The sequence below is a fragment of the Cajanus cajan genome, chromosome 5 (genome assembly GCF_000230855.2).
Source record: "Cajanus cajan strain Asha chromosome 5, NIPB_CcT2T_4, whole genome shotgun sequence".
Classification (NCBI taxonomy): domain Eukaryota; kingdom Viridiplantae; phylum Streptophyta; class Magnoliopsida; order Fabales; family Fabaceae; genus Cajanus; species Cajanus cajan.
In genome coordinates this window covers 58,447,690-58,461,816 of record NC_138521.1, presented here as the reverse complement: position 1 = coordinate 58,461,816, position 14,127 = coordinate 58,447,690, and the positions used below count along the sequence as shown (strand labels likewise).

The 14,127-nt window shown below is 33.2% G+C and overlaps 2 protein-coding genes across 2 annotated transcripts; one reads left to right on the top strand and one right to left on the bottom strand.

Annotated features, from left to right (window-relative positions):
* Nucleotides 1-1,780: 1,780 nt before the first annotated feature.
* Nucleotides 1,781-6,606, top strand: LOC109809197 (aldehyde dehydrogenase family 2 member B4, mitochondrial). Its single transcript, XM_020372439.3, has 11 exons — nucleotides 1,781-2,151; nucleotides 2,593-2,733; nucleotides 2,968-3,110; nucleotides 3,193-3,346; nucleotides 3,456-3,685; nucleotides 4,370-4,459; nucleotides 4,949-5,122; nucleotides 5,215-5,352; nucleotides 5,544-5,681; nucleotides 5,774-5,835; nucleotides 6,137-6,606. Exons 1-11 carry the CDS (start codon nucleotides 2,079-2,081, stop codon nucleotides 6,408-6,410), a joined length of 1,617 nt encoding a protein of 538 aa, XP_020228028.1. The 5' UTR covers nucleotides 1,781-2,078; the 3' UTR covers nucleotides 6,411-6,606.
* A 6,758-nt stretch (nucleotides 6,607-13,364) lies between these two features.
* LOC145958112 (uncharacterized) lies at nucleotides 13,365-13,892 on the bottom strand. The gene has a single exon (XM_083074587.1). The coding sequence runs from the start codon at nucleotides 13,890-13,892 to the stop codon at nucleotides 13,365-13,367; it is 528 nt and encodes a 175-aa protein (XP_082930713.1).
* Nucleotides 13,893-14,127: the final 235 nt, after the last annotated feature.

Below are 14,127 nucleotides of genomic sequence, written 5' to 3'. Positions count from 1 at the left end.
ATTGTAATTATGTTTATTTATTTCGGTGGACAATATCCTACTAAATAGTTGATTTTAGATAAATTTACATACCTAATAATAACATATACATGTGTTTTATGACAAAATTTATAGACATTATATATAGTTATCATTTTTCATATATTTATCTTATATATGAATGAAAAACATGTAAAAAAATATGATTGTTCAATAAATACAAAATTACTTTATTCCTTAACTTTTCCTCATCTCTATTTATGATTTTATATAATTTTTATGTTTTATATTTTTGTTTCTTATTGCATGTCCTAACACTAATGAATCAATGTATAGAAGCAGTATACACAGGATTAACAACCTGGAACTCAGATATGTAACAGTTTACTTTGTAGCTTGACACACAAATTTGTACGCGAGTTCATATTAATCATACCTTAATTTTTTTTAGGATGACAATTTGGTTGTACCATAAATTGTTGTCTTGTAACAAGACAAGAAACATTTGGCTTGACTTACAGGTTCGGTAATTTGAACATGCTTGGAGTAACCATAAGTTGTTGTTTGTAACAAGACAAAAAACATTAATGAAGCATTTGGCTTGACTTACAAGTTCGGTAATTTGAAAATGCTTGGAGTTGGATGGATTACACGCTGTTAATGTAGGGTGATTATTTGGTGGGCCCTCAGCCTATGTGCACATAGTCAAATTCTTCAATTTACAAGAAAGATCTAAAAAATAAATAAATTGGTGAAGTGTCAGTTGAAGATTATGTGGACTATGGTAGTCATGGATCATATAATATTTTCTTTATATGGGGTGCTTGTGATGGCTGGATGGTGCAAAGGCAAAAATGGGTGGGTCTTGTCAATTGCAAATCAGCATGATTGTTCTTGTTGAACAAATGCTAATGTACCAAGATGGAAAAGCAATTTATTGCTGTAGATCGAATGAATGACGTTAATTAGTTGTAAATTGAAAAATAAACAGAGATTAAAATATTAAGAAGCAAAAGCCCTGTATGTGTTTAGATTCTCATTAAGGTATGGTAGATTTAATTAAAAGCTTGTCTATGGTAATTTTTATCCAAATTATGATTTGAAGGTTCACATTCCTAAATCCTGAGTACAATACTCGCTGGATTTGGATAATCAAATTCAGAAATAGAAGGCAACTCTCACATATAAGGGAGGACATGCTTTGTCATGTAAAATTAATTATAATAAAGTTAAATTAATCATTATTTTTTATAATCATTAATAATTTTACAATATTATGTAATTAATATTATACTGCTCAATTCAGATAAATTGAATCGAACTCATATTAAGCTCAATTTAACCATCAACTTATCATGGTAAATCAAGAGAATAACCCAGACAGCAATCAAAGAATAATCGCTGTGCCATATCTTCAAAAATCCCATAACACACTAATGAGTAATGAGCAACATGTCAGAGATAATATCTCCATCTATCAAACACCTAACACAATCATGGGAAAATTATTTAAAAAATAGTCCTCGGTATATCTTCCCAAATAGGGAAAACGGGCATATGTACCTTTACCCAGAGCTGTGTATCCCAACAAACAAAAAAAGATATTTGGCCACCACGTCCACATATGCATGTTTTGTTTTCACCCTCTTCTACTTGTCTTATTCCTGCTTTTGCCTCACTTCACAAAACTTTTATTGCCTAACAGAATAGAAGCAATTTTTTTATGAGTTATCTATATGTAGATACAGTTAATTATAAATTATAAACTTAAAATAATTTTAAAAAAATTGTCTTTGTTAACACCATGCTGCAATATCCTTTTCAAACCCCAACTCAACTACGAAGGGCTAATGTAAGGCCAAGCATTGCAAAACTCAATACCCTATCTAAATAACGTTACTATCTATTATTTTTTTGAAACCCCACAAAAAGACGGTGCTTTATTTCATTGCTTTCATTTTTATATAATTGGTTGATGTTCATGACATGTGAAGACACACAGTGCAACCATTTTTTTATTTTATTTTGAAAAGCTTCTTGTATCATTCGTCGGAACAAGGAGGAAGAAGCAGGGAAACAATATTTGACCTGCTTTGGTGATGGCATCTCGCAGACTTTCCTGGCTACTCTCTCGCCATTCTTCTGGAGCTGCTTCTCTGCTTCACTCTCAGGGTGATCAACTCAGTTTCATCCTTATCTTTTATGAACTGTTATTGTTTAGTTTGTTTCCTACCCCTTTATGAATTTTGTTGATGGGCCATGACTGAGTTTCTCAGATTCCAAAAGTATTTGACTAATTTGACTTAGTAGTATTTACTTTTTTTAGCACACCAAATTTATTGTGATATAATTAGACAATTTAAATACAAATGCTTTCTCATCTGTTTTGCTTTTAATTACTTTCAAGACCCAACTTTAAAAGTAAGAAATATCTTAGGCTAATAGTTTCTATCCACCCCTTCTATTTGTTTATATAATATTTTATACTTAATTTCTGTAACGGGGTATGTAGATGTTAATAATGCAGTAATTGAAAAATTAAAACTATATTACCAGAATGCATTCTTCATTTCAGTGCACAAGATTTTTCCAACCGATTTTTTGTTTCCCCAGGAAGAAACTCTGGAGGGTGGAGAAACATTAACAGGTTTAGGTTTAGCACCGCTGCAGCAATTGAGGACCTAATCACTCCACAAGTTCCAATACGTTATACACAGCACCTGATAAATGGCCAATTTGTGGATGCAGCATCAGGTGTGTCTAGCTTGAACAAGGTTTGCTATATCATGTTTAGGATGTACGAACAGAGTTTAGCAAATGGAAAATAGAGTTTCAACCACAAATAGCATGTTTAACAAAAATCATGGTTAGGTTGTGTTTAAGCATGATTTTGGGTCTCAATTCATGGATTGAGTGGAAGTGAAAATAATTTAGCTTTTTCCCATGTGGTGGACGGCGGACCTTATCTGCAATTTCTTTTGGTCTCAGGGAAAACATTTCCAACTTATGACCCTCGCACAGGAGAAGTGATTGCTCATGTTGCTGAAGGGGATGTTGAAGATATCAACCGTGCAGTATCAGCTGCGCGCAAGGCCTTTGATGAAGGACCTTGGCCAAAAATGACTGCATATGTAGGCATTTTCTGAGTATCCTCCTTTTCTTGCACAACCTTCAAGCTAATGTTTGATGATGATTTGGTGATAACTCATGCAGGAAAGAAGTCGGATATTGCTTCGCTTTGCTGATTTGGTAGAGAAACACAGCGATGAGCTTGCTGCTCTGGAGACATGGGACAATGGAAAGACTCATGAACAGGCTGCAAAGGTTGAATTACCGATGTTTGTGCGTTTATTTCACTATTATGCTGGTAAGATCAGTAACACAAGAGCTAGGTGTTAATTATGCTAATTCATATCTTTTTTTGTTTTAAGAAATTTTCTGTTGACACCCTCACCCCAACAATTATTATTTTACAGGTTGGGCAGATAAAATTCATGGGCTGACAGTCCCAGCTGATGGAAATTATCATCTTCAGACATTGCATGAACCAATTGGTGTAGCGGGACAAATTATACCTTGGAACTTTCCTCTTCTTATGTTTGCTTGGAAAGTTGGACCAGCTCTAGCATGTGGAAATACCATTGTCCTGAAGACTGCTGAGCAAACACCGCTAACAGCTCTCTTTGTGGCAAAACTATTTCATGAGGTCAGCTTGTAACTCATACGCTATGCTTTCTGTTTCTCCCTTTTTCTTGAGCATGGACACAATCAAATATCTAGTCTTCAAGTCATCACCTGAACACTTTTTAGTTGAGCCTATCATTGCTTATTCCCCTGAAACGTTGTCCGGGAATACTTTCTACTTCTACCTACCTACCAAAAATGGTAACCGATGATGCAAAGATCACATTTTCTAGTTGCGGAAACAGCCTCTTCAGTCTTCACCTACATGGTCAGAATGGAGGAACCTTCATTGCACTGGACTATCCTTTTTAATTAATAAAATTCTACCCAACTGGATAATCTTATGAACTTAAAAATCTAATTATAACCACGGTTTGCTTTGTCAAAGTCTACTTCATTTATGATGTTTGGAGGACAATGTTCATATATGTCAAAAAAAAGTGTTCATGAGATGTTTGATCTATAATTTGTCAAGTGATGTCATTATCTCGATAGTTTTGGAGTAATTTTGCAGAAGCTATAAAGAAATATAGAATGTTTTGATATGCGATTTCAATTGTCAAAGAATTACTAACCTTTAGTTTTGGACTTCTTTAGTTAGCCTCAATTTGTGTTGACATGCAAATTTCTTATTTAGATTTTAATTACTATTTCAGTTTCATTTGTGTTTTCCTAAATAATTTGTAATCTTCACCATTTTGGGCAGGCTGGCCTTCCCGAAGGTGTTCTGAATGTAGTTTCTGGGTATGGTCCAACTGCTGGTGCAGCTCTTGCAAGTCATATGGACGTGGACAAGGTATTTTGTAAACAAGCATCTTACAAGTCATATGATATACATGCTTCCATTTTAAGTCTAATATCAAGTTCAGGCAGCTAAATATGTTAAGCGTGTTTGGTCCGGATCCCACATGACTCATTTGTCAGATTCTGTCAGAAGATACTCCTCCAATTGTATAAGATTTAGTTTATAAAAATTGGAAGGTGGAGAAATAAAGCAAGACACATTGTCAACAAGGTGGTTATTGTCTGCTACACATGACAGATGACTTTATTATTTTTTTTGAGGGACATTAAATCAAAACTGCTCCTAGATTTTAGGGAAAATTGATTCTTTATGTGGTCTTAGAATTCTTTTAATTAAGAGTTGTTGTAAGAACAATGCCATACTTTTGTTTATTGTCTGTATCCTTCAGCTTAGAACTTATCCTTTACATAGTCTGGTAAAAGCAAAACATTTTTATCAATATATATCCAAAGTTCAATATTTTTTATTCTATTTTTGCAGCTAGCATTCACTGGCTCAACAGATACTGGAAAAGTTGTACTTGAATTGGCTGCAAGAAGCAATCTCAAGCCAGTGACATTGGAGCTTGGAGGGAAATCACCTTTCATAATATGTGAGGATGCTGATGTTGACAGGGCTGTTGAACTTGCACACTTTGCTCTCTTCTTTAATCAGGTTTGTTATTTATTCAATCAGATTTCACCGCTTCCTTGTACCTCAATATGCAAACGTCAAGAAGTTTATGACTAATGTTAGATGCTTTATAGGGGCAATGTTGCTGTGCCGGGTCTCGTACCTTTGTACATGAGCGTGTCTATGATGAGTTCTTGGAGAAATCAAAGCAACGGGCTTTGAGACGTGTTGTTGGTGATCCATTCAAGAAAGGCGTTGAACAAGGTCCTCAGGTAATTTTCTTCTCAAATTAGTCACTGTGTTAATGTGTTATTGTACTTGACTCATTGCTCTTTATTTTATTTTACCTTTTGTTTCCTCCATAATAATCATGAGTGCATGTGAAGAGTCACAACACCACATTCTTGATCATATTTTGATGTAACTAAATAACACTACTTCATGGCCCTTGCAAAAATTCCAGATTGACGTGGAACAATTTGAGAAAGTCATTAGGTACATACGGTCTGGAATTGAAAGCAATGCCACCCTTGAATGTGGGGGTGACAGATTGGGCTCAAAAGGCTTCTTTGTCCAGCCAACTGTCTTCTCAAATGTTAAGGTATTGAGTCATTGATTATTTGCCACAAGTAATTTGCACAAATGCAGTAAGATTTTATACTGAAGCATTTTCTAACACGTTCTAATGATTAGGATGACATGTTGATTGCAAAAGACGAAATCTTTGGCCCAGTTCAGTCCATCTTGAAATTCAAGTGAGTGAAATTTGATTCCCCACTTGCTTGTTTCTCTTTGCTAGAATTCAGTATGGATGCAACTCTGTTACAAACTAAAATTTTAATCAGATAAATCATGCAAATGAGTGGTGATATATGATGATATTGTCGGTGGATCATTCTATTAGAACTGATTTTTCATCATCATTAATATTGCAAGTGGCCCAAAAAGAGAACAACATTTTTTAAAATCATAATGCAATACAGCACAAAGCATCCATATTAATTTTAATGTGGCATTATGAGATTTTCCTAATAATTTTTTTTAAATTTATACTAGGGACATTGATGAAGTAATACGACGGGCAAATGCAACACGTTATGGTCTTGCAGCAGGTGTGTTTACCAAGAACGTGAGCACGGCCAACACATTGATGCGAGCACTGAGAGCTGGAACTGTGTGGATCAATTGCTTTGATGTTTTTGATGCTGCAATTCCTTTTGGTGGCTACAAGATGAGTGGTATTGGCAGAGAGAAAGGAATCTACAGTCTTCACAACTACCTGCAGGTGAAAGCTGTTGTCTCACCACTGCACAATCCTGCGTGGCTATGAATATTCATACTCGTGTTGTGTCCTTTGAACTTTCAACAATAAAAATCGATAACACTGAATTGTTGTTGTGTCCCTTGTGCTTGGTATTTAAGTAAACAGCATAGGTTCGTCTACTACTACTAACTATTTCTAAGTTTTCAAATCCATCTTTTTAATGTTTTTTTAATTTATTAAATCAACTCTTTAATTTCTTAAACTTTGTGTTCTTGAAATTTTATTCTAATAATGTTATCATCTTATTAGATAATAAAAAGTTGATTATATCATTTAACATTGGCAAAAATATACACGGTACCACTATCATATGAAATAACAAATGCATGCGTAGAACTGAAAATATAGACATTATATAGTTTAACTGGGTCATATCTATTTCAGACTTAACATGGTTGTCGTAAATAATAATAATAATAAAAAGTTAATCCAATCCATTGTTGCCACTTTACATGGTTCACATATCATAGGAGTAGTTTGCCGAAAGATGGTGAAAAATGAGAAAGAAGATTGAGTATAACTTTTGTTTTGATTCAAATAAATATCTTTCAAGACGTCACCGACCTTTGTGATTCAACAAGCAACGCTTTGACCCCAACAAAACAAAATCAAAACCAATGAATATGAGGTATCCAAAGAAGCAACAATAATCACTATCTACGTGAGAATATCAGAATCACAATTATTCATACAATAATATTCCATATAAAATGCTTAGTGTGAAAGAAGGGTGATGTAGGCTAGCACCTAGTTCTCACTTGTTGGTCCAAGTTAACACCGTAATTTTTTTTAATCTTTTTTCATTAAATAGATAAATTATATATATTCTAATCTACGTTCCCTTCATTTTAAATTTATATTGTTTCATGAAAATTAAAATAGTATTTTTTATTTTATCCATCGGTTAAAAAAATTAAGAAAATATTGTTATTTTTCTTCCAAAATTTATATTTTTAATTCTTTATAATTTCAGATTGAAAACACTAATAATAAAGTAAGATAATTATTTATAGTCAAATGTAATTATATTATCTTAAAGTTGATAGTGTTTAATAATTTTATTAATAATTGTGCAAAATTTTTACCGGTTTATATTTTTTTAATGAAGTATTATTTGTTAAAATGTTTTAACACGTGCCTTGCAATCAAAAGATAAAGCAACCTTGCAATCAAAAGATGAGCAACACACATTTTTCCTGTTAATTGGAGTGTATTATTTACTTACAAAAAAGACTTTATCATTTCCTTTATTTGAATTTTTAATTAATGTATTTTTAAAACAGTATAGTAATTTACTATTTATATTTTGAAAAATCGTTTTAATTCTTCTCTCCTCCGATTCCCATGCTTCTCTCTCAAATATTCATAATTTTTAAACTGTTATTTTTTTTTTCGTGTCAAAACTGTTAATTGTTTAGTGAGAGTATATGAATAAAAAAAGAGGGTATAAAATCATGTAAGCTTAGATGGACAAAAAAAAGAGATGATAAAACTGTGCATTCTTATTCTGAAGTTTTAGGTGAGGATTTTAGTTATAATTCTTATATTATGATAGAAATGGCAAGGAAACTAGTATTAGTGTGTAATGTTTGAATTCGTTCTAATTTTGATCATAAATATTTAGTTTGATCTTATGGATACAGATAATACTCAATTTATTAAATATAAATTTTATTAATAATCAAATTATTCATATTTTAGTATAGTTTAATTTATATAAATAAAATATTAAATTATTTTAAATTAATATAAAATTTTATAATATGATTTAAGAATAAAAAATTTTAATCTAATAATAAAATTTTAAAATTTTGTATTTACTATAAAATTATTAAAAATATAATAATTAATAAAAAAATTATATGGATATCATATTATTATTTGATATATATTTATATAAACACATAGACAAACATGACGTGAGCAATCGTGATCAATTAATCTATAAATTGAAAAGCTTTGCAAAGTGTCTAAGTGTGAATTGGCAGTAGTAAATTAGTTGTTTCTTGTAAATTATTATGCAATTTCGTGTCGTCGTGGCATTCCCAGGAGCTAAGCATGGGGAAACGTCTTATAATAATTATTATCAACGCGTAGCTTATGGGCGACACCTACGACAGTGACACTGCTTAATAATCGTTTGTGGTTTTCCAATTTCCAAGCATCAATGCAATTGCATGCATTCGTTATACGACACCTCTCCTCCCTGTGGACCGCTGCAACTAATTTCAACAAATTATTTCTAACCTAACTTATTGGGGAAATTTCCATTTTGTGCCTTCACATAAACAACGTAAGTCTTTTAACAAATCAAAAGAAGCCACTTTAGATTTATATACACCCATGTCTAAGTGGACCTATATTGCCACCTATGATCATATTTAGTTATTACCTTTCAAAATGACAGTTCCACAGCTAGCATATGTCGAATCAAAATATTTTAAATTCTTTTTGGGAATAAGATGTATAAATTATTTTATTAATTTTAGTTGAAAGCAATGTCATTTTCTTGGAGCAAACGTCTCAACCAAAGAGACAATGACTTTCAAATTTATTTCTTTATTTTAATTGAGATTACATGCCCCAACATTTTTTCTGTCATATAGTACTTAGATCTTATTATTTTTTTTCCCGTTAAAATAATTGTGATCTAGAAAAGAAACGCGTTATACTGGGCGTAACGCGATTGGTCCACGTCGAACCTCAGTTTGTTTCGTCAATATATCATAATTTGATTAGCGACCAATTCAAGAAGCCATTGCATGAATTTGTGACCACAAATAAGATTAGCCGTGGGAAAGTATTACATGCTTTGTCATGGATAACCAGATTTAGATATGTTATGTACGTGATAAGGACCCATACGCATTTAGTCATGTTTGACCGTGTCGTAGAGTTGAAGAAAACCAAACATCTCTGTACCTAAAATGTTTCGTTTTTTCCTTCTAATTTTGTTAAACTAAGAACTTTGAAGGGATGATATTAAAAGGCAAAATAAAAACGTATTTAAAATGATCTTTTTATGAAAAAATATATTTCTTTTCTTTTCTTTTAATCCTTTGACATTTATTTGTAAGGCTGACATGAGCAGATACATAAAAGTACTATAGTCTATAAGACAACAGGTTATTCAAATCCTCTATATAAAAAAAAATGCTAACTTTTCTTAATTTTATTATGTTCTAGATATTTCCTCCTCAAATTTGCTAAAAAGAAATTAAATATCTCTCTGGAAGATACTAACTGTCCTAGAATAGAATCCTGCAAAGTACACACAAGTTCCCCATTGTTGTCGTCTTTTACTTATGGCCTGTGTTCGTTTTTGTCTTCTGCGGTATTGCTTAATTAACCTCGAGTTTGTAAAATCTTTTTTAAAAATATGTAAGAGGAGGGTTCAAACGACACCGGTGTAACTTTAACTAAGTGTTACACCGCTTAATAACTTTATATTAATTGTGAATTTTGAAAATCCAACCGTTAGATGGAAAGTTCATATCTCTTAGATCATATATGTCAAATTTTGTTAAAATTGAACAACAACTTGAAGGTAATCAAAGTGTTCATATTTTAGTATATTTTGAAATATATATATTACGTCAATTTTGTTTTATGAGAATGAAGTATCAAATCATCTTAGATTAATGTAAAATTTGATATATATGATCTAAGAGATATGAACTTTCAATCTAACGGTTGGATTTACAAAATTCACATTTAATATAAAGTTATTGAGCGGTGTAACACTTAGTTAAAGTTACACCGGTGTCATTTGAACCCTCCTCTAATGCTAATCATGAAATTATCAAATTAAATTAAATAATTGGACCCTTTGGTATAAAATGCGGAGTACGTCACGAACGTGACCCAATTCATAATGTGTTTGTAAATAAAAATATGGTCTACTTCTTTTTATAACTATAATTTTATGAATTTTATCCTTTAGTCTTTAAAATTAAAATATCTTATTTTTGTCTCCGTATATATCACTTTTAAAGAGAATGTTATTAGTATTCCTTATGTTGTGAATTAACCTTTAAAATTAATGGCCTCAGTTAACCCTTAATACTTTTAATTGAACTAATGATGTTATTTTATATATGAGTATGTTTAGATAAATTTCTTCAAAAATATTTATAGGATGAAAAAAATAAGAAGAAAAATTAAAATAAGTTTATTTATAAGTTAAAATTAGTTTATAAATAAGTTTTTTTTTTTTTTTAAGAAAAGGATTTTGAAGAAGATAAAAAGAGGGACCTCTACAAATTAGCTTGGACATAAGTTAATTTTAACTTGTAGAAAACTTATTTGATATTTTTCCTTTTTTTTTTTTTGTTATAAGTACTATTAGAGAAATTTATGCAAAATAAAAAATAAAAAATTCAGAATCACTCACAATGAAAAAAGACAGAGCATAAAGGTTAGGTCTAATAAGAAGTATTAGTTTTCCACAATGAGGTGAACTAATGGTTCAAATTTGTGTTGAAAGAGTTGTCCATATTTAGCATCATCTTAACAAACCCTGATGACGATCACATTCGAAGAAGAATATTTGTGGAAAATCAAAACCAAAGGAAGAAGACAAAACAAATATTAAACCTTAAAGCTAACTAATTAGTAACCAAAGCTTTGTCTTCGTTAAAATAATAATTGATATTAGTAAAATTGAGATACTTCAAGTTTTTATATTTTATTTAATAAAAATATTTAAAAATTATTAGTATTTATTAGCTCAATTAATGTTGTACTTATTTTTCAAACTTTAAAATTTCAAGTTTGAGTTTTATATTTGCAAGAGTAATTATTTTTAATATTTAAAAATTTAAGAGTAAAATTATCTAAAAAATTGTGTATACCAAATTAAACCTTTTATATATGTTATAGACATATCACACACACAAACATAAACATAATCTCATAAAAAAAATTAAAACAATATTAAAATACAAATTTTAAAATAAATATACAAATAAACCGAACATTGTAATAATTTACTCGAATTGATTTTATAAACGATGTTACAAATAGGCAAGACAATAAAATTTGATTGTGTGGCTAGGGTACCTATCTCATCCTGCCATAACTTAGACAAGGAAAATCTCTTCTGGTTAGGGTTAAGTTTGGGCTTGAATTTTTTATGAGTTGTGAAAGAAAGGTTAAGGGTGTGTAGACACAAATGTATTAATTTTATACTTTATCTTTTATGATCATTATAATAAATTGATATATTAATTTATACAAAGATAGAGAATGAGAAAGAGAAAAAAGAAAGAAAAAAAATAAAATGCAACAAATGACGTGATAAAGGAATATAAACCCAAAATATATATTCATAAAGTCGTTATACATATATATCATTGTTCTTAAATAATTATTATCATAATGATAAAATAAAAATTAAATTATACAGTTAACTAAAAAATTTGATTTTTAAATGTTTAATTTTAAGTTTTTTGTCATTTAATAAATTAGTATATGATTTGTTTGAAAATATATAAGTAAATGAAAATTTAGAATATATAAGGTGGATTCCCCTATGAGTTTTTTTTCTCTCTCCCAAACTTTGTAAAATTTGATGGAGATCGATGAGATTGAGTTTTTTTTTCCCCCACCTTTTTATAAATCTAAACATGTGTTGAATTTTGCGAGGACAAAGAGAAGGGGAACCAAAGTTCCCCTCACTCCTCGTCCATTTTGTTGTTATACCTAGTTGTAAAATATAAAAAGAATTAAAAAAAATGTTTCATTTGTATTTCAAATAAATAGGAGAAAATAAAATACAAATTATTAATAAAGGTATTATTATTCTCTTTTAAAGAAAGTTTAATAACTTTGTGATATTTTTTAAATGAAAGGGCCCTGATGCTTCCTTTATTTGTTTCCTTCTGCACTATTTGATAATTTGATCTCTCATTCTTGAATGATTCATTATTGAAACTCGAAAGTTATCACTAGTGTGTTTAGAATAATAAACACACTAAGAAAAATTGTATCTAATTTTTAGATTCTGATGTGGGTAGCGTTCCAAGTTCGTGGAACGGGCTTCCCGCTGAGCTCCTCTAGCCGGTAGGCTCCGTTTTCCAGGTTTTCTGCGACTCGGAATGGGCCGCCCCAAGTGGGTGCGAGCTTCCCGTCTGACGTGTCCTTTCGTGCTTCTCCGAGTAGCCGCAATACCAGGTCGCCTTCCTGGAAAGACCGGGGTTTCACCCGGGAGTTGTATCTCCGGGCGGCTCGGAGTTTGCAAGCTTCTGCGTGGATTTGGGCTTCGTCTCGGAGCTCGTCTAGCAGGTCGAGGTCTGTTGCTAGCTCGTGGTTATTTTGTTCATTGTTGAAGACTTGGCGTCAGTGGGATGTTTGTCCGACCTCTACCGGGATCATTGCGTCGGCTCCATAAGTTAGTCTGTAAGGTGTTTCTTGCGTTGTTGACTGTGGGGTGCAGTGGTATGCCCAGAGGATGCCGGGAAGCATGTTGGGCCACTCCCCTTTTGCGTTCCCTAGCCGTTTCTTGAGTTCCCGGAGGATGACCTTGTTGGCTGCTTCGGCCTGGCCGTTGGTTTGGGGGTGCTCCACCGAGGTCGGCAAGTGCTTGATTCCGAGTGCTTGGAGGAAGACTTCAAATTCTTCTGCGATGAACTGCCGCCCGTTGTCAGTGACAATGGTGTGGGGAATTCCGAATCTGCAAACAATGTTTTTCCACGTGAACTTTCGCATGTTTTCCGTGGTGATCTTGGCAAGTGGGCACGCCTTGATCCACTTGGTGAAGTAGTCGATTGCCACCAGGAGGAACTTTAACTGACCCTTCGCGGGGGGGAAAGGCCCAAGGATGTCCATTGCTCACTGGGAGAAAGGCCATGCTACCATCATGTGGTGAAGAGCCTCGGGGGGCTGCCGATGCGCGTTGCCAAACTGCTGGCACTCTTTGCATTTTTGGATGTAGTTTTGACAATCTGACTTCAAGGTGGGTCAGTAGTATCCAGCCCGGAGTACCCTGGCTGCCATCGAGCGAGCTCCGGAGTGCATTCCGCATACTCCGTGATGAATTTCCTTGACAACATAGGCTGCTTGAGATATGGTCAAACATTTGAGCAGTGGGGTGGAAATTCCGCGTTTGAATAATTCACCGTCGATGATGGTGAACTTTGCTGATCGCATTCTCACCTTCCTTGCCTCATCCTTATCTGTAGGCAGGGCTCCATCTTTTAGGTAGTTCCATATGTCTGTCATCCATCCTAGCTCTTCGCTGTCGTTGACATTGACAATTTTATCATCCAGGCTGGGTGAGTGCAATGTTTCCTGGATAATGGTTCGGTGTTGCCCGGGCTTTTTGGTACTGGCAAGTTTTGACAGTAGGTCTGCTCTGGTGCTCTGCTCTCGCGGTACGTGTTTTATGGAGAACTCATCGAAAGACGAGATCTGTTGGGCTGCAGTATGAAAGTATCTCTGTAGGAGGGCGTCCTTTGCTTGGTACGTTCCACTAAGCTGTTCTACCATGAGTTTGGAATCGTTGTTGCAGCTTACTCTTCGAGCCCCGAGGTCCCGGGCTAATCTTAGTCCGGCGAGGAGAGCTTCGTACTCTACCTGGTTATTAGTTGCTTTAAATCCGAACTTGAGGGATTGTTCCACAGTGATTTGGTTTGATCCTTCCAGGATGATGCCTGCACCTCCTCCTTTGGAGTTGGAGGATCCGTCTACATGGAGGGTCCATGCTTGGGGTTCTTCTGTGGTG